Source organism: Patella vulgata, chromosome 1, assembly GCF_932274485.2.
Source record: "Patella vulgata chromosome 1, xgPatVulg1.2, whole genome shotgun sequence".
Lineage (NCBI taxonomy): Eukaryota > Metazoa > Mollusca > Gastropoda > Patellidae > Patella > Patella vulgata.
Genome location: NC_065879.2, coordinates 36,680,716 through 36,689,968, shown reverse-complemented (window position 1 = coordinate 36,689,968; position 9,253 = coordinate 36,680,716). Strand labels below are relative to the sequence as shown.

The 9,253-nt window shown below is 36.4% G+C and overlaps 1 protein-coding gene across 1 annotated transcript; it reads left to right on the top strand.

Annotated features, from left to right (window-relative positions):
* Window positions 1–5,181: 5,181 nt before the first annotated feature.
* Window positions 5,182–7,089, top strand: LOC130013689 (tubulin beta chain-like). Its single transcript, XM_056102595.1, has 3 exons — window positions 5,182–5,238; window positions 5,476–5,940; window positions 6,271–7,089. Exons 1-3 carry the CDS (start codon window positions 5,182–5,184, stop codon window positions 7,087–7,089), a joined length of 1,341 nt encoding a protein of 446 aa, XP_055958570.1.
* Window positions 7,090–9,253: the final 2,164 nt, after the last annotated feature.

The window sequence follows — 9,253 nt, the reverse complement described above, 5'->3', positions numbered from 1 at the left end:
ACTTTTCGATGACCGCCACGTTTTAGATCACAATTACCATTTTCTAAAGATGACAAACAGGAAATACAAGGGAAGACATCTATTTTTTTCACGGACCTGCGTCGATATTCTATTTTTTTAAAAAAAATTGTTCGGGTTCTAAATAATATTACTTGTTCCGTTCTATGTCCAAATTATATTTTTTCATACATGCCTGAAATGTTTCGTTGAATCAGTCTAAAAGGTAGATTTAAAAATGTTTTCCCAACTAAAAACTGTGTGATATGAAACTAATTCATCTCTCAAAAATTAGCTTGAAATTCCCTTCAAAACATTTTAATCGCAAGGAACTACCGTGACTTGATTGAGAGAGGGTCCATTTGCTCACATTTGACATAAAAATCGAAACCTAAGTAGATTCACGGATTATCATCTACCATTTTCTTTGTCTACCGTTTAATCACCGAATCTGCTTTAGATTAAAGTCTCTCACTGTTACCCAAACCGTTAGCCATTCGATTAACAAGCCGACACACAGTTACATTTTTGTCGCGGGCGCGTCCCATAAGGGTTTTTAAGTATTTTTCTAGTAAGGTTGAATGCTTATATACTTTTATTGGAAATAACTACCCTGCACGTACTTTTGTGGGAATGCAGCTTTAAAGGAGCTAAATCTCTAACTCAATATTTTCACTAATATTTGAAATTTTTCAATATTGGTCCATTTCAATCAATATTGATGTTGTTATGTTGCTGTGAAAGTATTGAAGACACTATCTAAAAGTCGGTACACGGTGCCATTCGTAATGAAAAAAGAAAGCATATCCTACATTGCAATGCCGACGTCTGATTTACAAGTGAATAATTCATTAGAAATTTCAATAATTTCTTTTTAAAATGAATGTAAATCACTTGATATACACTCATATTGCATAGAGCCGTGTGTCCTTAAAATACAAATCAAAGTATTGGGTTAATGAACGCCATCTCAAATCGTTCAAATGTGTCAAAAATGAAAAATATATACTATTTAATGTAATGACTATTGTTATTTGTGTAATTAAGCTAAGTATAAAGGATATCCACGAACAATGGACTGACTTGTATCAAAAAGACAGAAGAACTATTATTACTTTATTTATAACTTTAATGTAAACTTCAATGACATGTAGTTATAACTTAAAGATACATTATGCGAGATTTATTGAAAATTTCAGTCAAATTACTTTATTCTGAACAAAGTTATCACCATTGTAATTTTTGACTAGAAATAGGAGTCAACTCCCTCTTCACCGTCACCGAGAATGGCCGATCGTTTGATTGACAGGCGTTAACTCCACCTACATAATCTCGATTATCAAGTAACGTTTTCAATGGTTGTTGTACCGTTAGCCTATTCGGTTTGAGACGGGGTTGCAATTCAATTCGTAACATGAAAACTACAAATTAAAAAATAAGACTTTTAATATATATATAAGAAGCAAAAGTTTGAAAGGAATGGACCAAATCAATGACGCACAATACACCCGACTTCTTGTTAGTCTACGTGTACTCTTGTACTGTAACTGGTAGGCCTACGTAACTCCGAAGCAGACAAATACTACTAGGAAACACTGATCCAATGGGGCTGCAATTCAACCGGGGTGATGCTAGCAGCGATGTTTATCAATTTCCATAATTTTTCTGTAAACGCAAGTGACAAAAGAGCGTATAATACCGACATCCAAACTCTCATTTTAACCACAACTAAACATAATATCAAGGCCGTATATATCGAACTTTCAATCAAATTGACTGACATGCGGCCTCGCTTCGTACACTCTATCATTTAGCCTCGATCTAAAATTTCCGGGAGTGTGACTTCAACGTAACGGTGAATCTCCGCTTACGACGCCATTTAAAAATTTAATCAATCAATGAAATCCTGTTTAAATCCAAGCCGAATCCAAGCCATCCGTGGGTCTACAGAGTTGATTTTGTGCTTGTTGTGTAAATAAAGATCTAATTTATAATGTCAATGACATCTGAAGCCTAAATAAAGACTTGCAATAATCAGATTTAGCTCTTGCATAATGTACGTTTAACTAGGAACAATTATCGGACCAAGTGCTAATTGGTGTCATTTTGATCGTATATGACCATTGTACTCGATAGCTATCTTTTATTCTGACATGTTGCGGCTGCAACACAAAATAATTGCTATTTCTACTTGCCAAATAATAAATTTGATATGTACCAGGAAAGTGTATAAGTCTGTAGACTTATAGCGTGTATAGATCTATGCAGGTTCAGATTAAACTTGCATAGAGCCCTTGGTTAAAAATGTCATTGGGGCCTTGCATCAACAGTGAAAAGGGAGGCATATGGCATATTCTGGTTATTATGTCACACTCACACAAATGCAATCTGTAGGTCAAAACAGATAGATTTATTTGGCACAAACAATATACAAAATAATAAATGACAAAACATAATATATACAGCATAATAAATGAAAAAAAACCCAAACATATATGACAAAACATATTATACAAAACATAATAAATGACATACAGTTATGGTACACATCAATTTTTAGAACTTATCGGGGGGAAGAGGGGGGGGGGGCGTGTCCGGGGGCTTTAATGTTTGGGGCTCCTGGCTGCAGCCATGTCCCCCCTTTAATCAAGCCCAGAATCAATGTATACAGTTTATTTTAAATTGAAAGAATGCTGCATTTGATATTATAGTAGGTTAGAAATTTAATAATTTTGACTATGGGCTACTATAATGAGATCAGCTTGTTATTTAATTTTGGTAATTGATTTAAACAATATTTTATTCAAATAAGATAAGTGTTGTATACATATACAATTCTGAAGGTAAGGATTCAAAAACAAGCCAAGGCTTATATTAATTCGTCTCCTTATATATTAAGTATACTACAAATACAACTGTGATATATACACTTCTCATACAAATACATTTAACGGTACAATATTTAATATTCACACTAATCGTGCATGCAAGTAATTTAACAGTTAGTGTCACTTACATTGCCTTACTATTTCATAATACGCTTGCCTTGCATCATGTTTTGTGGACGTCAGATGTATATTAACCGAAAAGTAATTAATTTAGATGGTATTTTACGATGGTTATTGTAGTCTTTTAGATAAATGTATAAATGTGTGGACTGTATTGAAAATGTGCGTATTTATTTATAAGGTATTATTGCTATCACCATTGGTTAACGTTTGTAAGTTAATAAAAATATTTGGTAATGTATTTATAGTTTGGAATCTAACATTGGTAAATTTTGGACAATATAATAAATAATGTTCCGTATCCTCTATGTAGTGGCCACATGAACATGCTGGGTTGTCCGTTAAGTGCATGACGAATTTATGGTAGTTTAAGTTACTTTTATTGTGACGCAGTTTTGTATGGATTATTTGAGAAGAACGCTTTCCGGTGTAAAAATATTTAGGTACTAATTTATCATCATTGGTTAACTGTGCTTTAAAAAGTTTTATACTAGGGCATGCTTTCATATGCTCGGGTAAATTATTCCAGTCTTTTATTACGGACGGTAAAAAGGAGTTTTTATAAAACTTTGGTAATATAATTTTGGTAATTATATATATGTGGGAGCAAAATTAATATGAGCACTTGCTTTGAAAATAATATTTCAGTCTTAGGTCCCGGAACTTTACATTCTAATTCATCAACTCCAGGAAAAGGAAAATTAAAAATATTTAGTCTATAATTCCGGAAGTTACTTTTGATATAATTTCAGATATTTTCTGAGATTGCTAAACATAACTTCAAAACTACACATACTTGGATACGTGATTTCACATTTTAGTTGGTAATGAAATGGGGTGTAACGACCCCTTTTCTGCAACAAACGGGCTAATTGGGGGAGCCACGGTGGCTAAGTGGATAAGACGCTGGCTCGGTAGTCTGGAGGTCGCGGGTTCGCTCTCGTTGTTGGCCGAGAGAGTTTATCGGGACTATCCGGTGTAGTTTCCCCTTGCAGGACGGAGGGCCTGGCAAGGACAGCTGTCTAGTCGTTCGGGTGTTACGAAAAACCGAGGTCACAGGAACACATTGGCGTACACGTAAAAGATCCCTTGGCAGTTAAAATTCGATATAAGAATAGGTCGTAGCCCCGCTGCCCGGGAAAAATTTCCTTCACAGTACACTGTATGGCACAAACCCGTCTTCATTATACCAGTCGGAGCGGAACAGTCGGAGGTTAAAACCCATTCCATTTCACAATCGGGCTAATGAAGGCGGACAGATGCCATACACTGTGCTATCCGGGAATATTTTTTATAGACAGCTGTGGTAACACCTACCTTTCATCGAATTCCATCATTTAATAGTTTTTTTACGTGTAACGCAACATGTAAGCTCGCCGCTCTGCACCACTGACAGGGAAACCATACATCCTGTACAATTTGTGTGAGTTTATTTGATTTGATCTGGATTTATTTATATCGTGACGTTAATTTCCAACTTCTAAATTGCCAAAGGGCAACAAAACAACCATAGAGATGCATTGTGTAAGATTAAGAGAAAGTGCTAGCCAGTCTTGCTGTAATAGTTTAAAAACAAAAAATGAAAAAAAAAATTAGCGTATATATTTCAGTCGAATTACTTTATAAATGTTTCAAGTTTTGACAAGAAATACAGCCTAGATTGTCAAGTAACAATTATATGACAATACACGAAGTCTAAATTTTCCATTTCAACGTTAAACAAAGACATGACAGACATTGTCTAATTATAATCAATTAAATATCCCAGTCACCCTATGATTTAAAGAGTTGGTTATGGGCTTGTCATGTGAATATATGTCTCAATAATAATTTATATAACATTTGAAACCAGCAAAAAGACCTGGAATAGGAAGATTTAGTTTTAACATGATACATCTTTAATATTATAAATTATTACAACAAGAACAGTTTTCGTCGTATTTTCAAACACCGATCAATGGATTATCTGATTATTTGTGGCGAATACTCTGATTACATAATCACTTGATCGTTCATAAACTAGTATAATCAACGTGCTTGGTCACATAGCGGCGAGTCGCCATAGAGACGAGTGTTATATTGTATATGTATATAAGTTAATACCGTACCTATCATTAACATTCACTTTCTGTCATCTACTTCTACAGTTGTGTCTTTAACCCTTTAACCTTACAACATGAGAGAAATCGTTCATATGCAAACAGGGCAATGTGGCAACCAGATCGGAGCTAAAGTGAGTATCAAGTTTTATTTTGCAAGTACTTATATATTTATGTTCCACATGTATGTTAAGTGGACAACGTGAAAACATTTCAGCGACCTCTAGACATTTAATTTCATAATTATGTGAACAGATTGATTTAGTAACGACTTTACACAAGTGGTATCAGGTGTTCTAGAATAGCCAGAATACCCTATACAGAGGCGTAAAGAAAAATATTTAACACATACTCTTTTTACTTCTTTTCAGTTCTGGGAAGTAATCTCTGATGAGCATGGTATTGACCCAACTGGAACATATCACGGTGATTCTGATCTTCAGTTGGAGAGAATCAACGTTTATTATAATGAAGCTACAGGAGGAAAATATGTACCAAGAGCTGTTCTCGTTGATTTGGAACCCGGTACCATGGATTCTGTACGATCAGGACCATTTGGTCAGATCTTCCGCCCAGATAATTTTGTCTTCGGTCAAAGTGGTGCTGGTAACAACTGGGCTAAAGGTCATTATACCGAGGGAGCTGAATTGGTCGACTCTGTTCTAGATGTGGTTCGTAAAGAAGCTGAAAGCTGTGATTGTCTACAGGGATTCCAACTGACCCATTCCCTGGGTGGTGGAACTGGTTCTGGTATGGGAACTCTGCTCATCAGTAAAATCCGTGAAGAATATCCAGATAGAATCATGAACACCTTCTCTGTTTGTCCTTCGCCCAAGGTAAGTTATGTTTTTGAGTTTATACATCATTGTCAAGATCATTTGATGAATCTTAATATTATAACAATTTAGTAGTCGAGGTAATTTTATATAATTCCAATCAAGATACATGAACCAACATTATAAAATCCTTTTAGTGAATTTTTTTTAATGACCAATTATCAATTACACACCCTTAAATTATTTATGTTTCTTTCCACTGAATATAATTATAATTCTATAGTGTGTGTGCTAAACCATTGTTAGATGTCTAATATGTACTGCATTATGTCCTGATGTATTACTGTTACTCCAAGTTTAATGGGTATTTGTTTTATTCTGTCATTTCAGGTATCAGATACAGTTGTTGAACCATACAACGCTACACTCTCAGTTCATCAACTAGTAGAAAATACAGATGAGACCTACTGTATTGATAACGAAGCTCTCTATGATATCTGCTTCAGAACCTTGAAGCTGACCACACCCACTTACGGTGACCTCAACCATTTGGTGTCAGCTACCATGTCTGGAGTGACCACCTGTCTACGATTCCCTGGTCAACTGAATGCCGATCTCCGTAAACTGGCTGTCAACATGGTACCATTCCCACGTCTACATTTCTTTATGCCGGGATTCGCCCCTCTTACATCCCGTGGTTCCCAACAGTACCGAGCTCTAACTGTCCCAGAACTCACCCAGCAAATGTTTGATGCCAAGAACATGATGGCTGCCTGTGATCCTCGCCATGGTCGTTACCTGACTGTAGCGACCATGTTCAGAGGTCGTATGTCCATGAAGGAAGTGGACGAACAGATGCTGAACGTTCAGAATAAAAACAGCAGTTACTTTGTTGAATGGATTCCCAACAATGTCAAAACAGCTGTCTGTGATATTCCACCAAGAGGTCTGAAGATGTCAGGAACATTTATTGGTAACAGTACCGCCATCCAGGAACTGTTTAAGAGAATATCGGAACAGTTTACAGCCATGTTCAGAAGAAAAGCTTTCCTCCATTGGTACACTGGTGAAGGTATGGATGAGATGGAATTTACAGAAGCTGAATCTAACATGAATGATCTGGTATCTGAATATCAACAATACCAGGACGCTACAGCTGAAGAGGAAGGAGAATTTGATGAAGAAGAAGGAGAAGGAGAAGAGGCATAAATGCAATATTTAAATACAAACAAATAATTTATTTTTAAAGATTTAATGACATCTATTGTACACATAATATATTTATTTATCTGTTATGTTTGTTATTAATTAAATATATTATGTACGTTATTGAATAAATAAATGTTGATATATACATAGCTATCTACATCAATTGGTGGTGTCATAACTTATATAGGGTATATTATAAGACATGGAAAGATCTTTACGAATACGCATAATCAGCTTACTATTTTCATGTAAAGGCATAAATCACATCGGTGTCAAAACTGTTGAAGTGGTGGGGTGTCGTCTGTTAATAAACCTCTCGCGGGGGGTGGGAAGGGATAGGGGGTTGCGGGAGGTGAAAGGTGTTGACAGAAACTCAATTGGTTCCACCTTAACTCAAAGCATCAATCTCTTCTTTTAAACAAATGGACAAGGAGACGACCCTAGTCCTTATCAAATACAGGATTGGGATCGAAACCGCGGCATTTGATTCAATGAGAGAGAGAGAGAGAAATGGGGTTTAACGTCCACTCGACACAAACCAGGTCATTTCAGGACTAACATATGGTTTAATTTTATTTACATAATTCGCTTGCGCGTAGGGGTCTTTAGCAGTGAGAGGAAACCGGATTGATTCAATGACAAACCCTATGATCTAAAGCGCACGCGCTATATCACTAAACCAGTTGTGGTTTAACACGTGCGCTTTAGATCATCTCTCTCTCTCTCTATCTCTCTCTCTCTCTCTCTCTCTCTTAAAATACGTAGTGAAACCAATTTGGGTATCAAATTATGGATACTTTGGACTAAAGATCAGTTGTTGTGGCGAATGGCACAACTGATCCAACCCCACCCTCTACCCTAGGGCGGACAGTTGCATGTTTACTTTTATGCTACATCCAGTTTGGGTATCTCAAGATTTCCATTGTGAACCTCATACCTGCTTTTAAGCGAGAGGTTGCCACATGTTGCTCCATCTGTGGTAGAAAGCGCCGAACCTTACGAAAACTTGGCAAGGCGGTCAAAGAGACGAGAATTAACATTAAGTCAATATTAATCGTGATCTGTGTCCATATCCATAGAACCTAAAGCTATTAAAGTTAGTCAATAGTGAAAGGAACCCCTGGCAAAGCGACTCGGGAGAATAAATTGATATTTCAAGAATTTAACATCCCATTTGAATGAATTAGAATTACTAATTCCACAAGAAGAAAATGATTGGGATGTTATATAGGTACTTAAATTTCTCTCTTCGTCATCCGATGGGGTTTAACGTCCTCTCAACGCCACTATGTCGTTTTGGGACTAACATAATGTACAAGTTGAGTTCAATAACTTCTTTGCGTGTAGAGTTCTTTGGAAGTGGGAAACTAGTGGAGCCTGCGAAAACCCACATTTGTTAGGCAAGCATCTCTACTCCTTCTCACGTACAGGGTCGAAACCACCGCCACTTGACATACCTTAGGATCTAAAGCGCACACGCTAGACCACTCGCCCCCCTCCCTACCTCCCCCGCGCCCCCGTCCTCTTACAGAATGGGTTCAAGCCAAAGGCAAAATTCCACTATTTGAGCTCCGAATCCAAAAAGGGTATATGTCATGCACATAAGATAGGTTGTCAATTCTCACTTTACATTACTTTTATATTTGAACCGCTGACATGGTAAACTTTTTCCCGTGATTAACTTCTATTCAGGAGCCCCCGTCTTGTGAAATGTATATGCCTATGTCATTCTTTTAGTTTGTGCTTGCCAGCTGGTGTGCATAATTTTACATTACATTTCCCGAATAACATTATAGCTCTCTCATCGGAGGGTCTGTTGAATAGATGCGCCTTAAAGATACATTATATACGATTTAGATAAAGAACTGTCAGTTCTCGCGCTAATATATTTAAAACAATGTTGAATATTTCAATCAAATTACTTCATTTTTGGCGGTATTATGGTGGTTTAAAAAAGGTGTAGTCTCTTGGCAAAGTCTGAATTATCCATTTTTTAAATTTAATTATTAACTGACAATGGTGTTTAAATTCGATGAAAAACAAAATCACCCGATGATCTAGAGAGTCGATTATAGGCTTGGCATGTGAGTAATGTCTGATAATTATTAATTATTTATGTAACATTTGATGCCAAACGAATCATCTTGGTTAGGCAGGTTTAGCT

Coding starts and splice junctions, on each gene's coding strand:
- LOC130013689 (XM_056102595.1), top strand. CDS start 5,182: ATGAGAGAAATCGTTCATATGCAAACAGGGCAATGTGGCAACCAGATC. Junction 5,239..5,475: donor GCAACCAGATCGGAGCTAAA/GTGAGTATCAAG, acceptor ACTTCTTTTCAG/TTCTGGGAAGTAATCTCTGA. Junction 5,941..6,270: donor CTGTTTGTCCTTCGCCCAAG/GTAAGTTATGTT, acceptor CTGTCATTTCAG/GTATCAGATACAGTTGTTGA.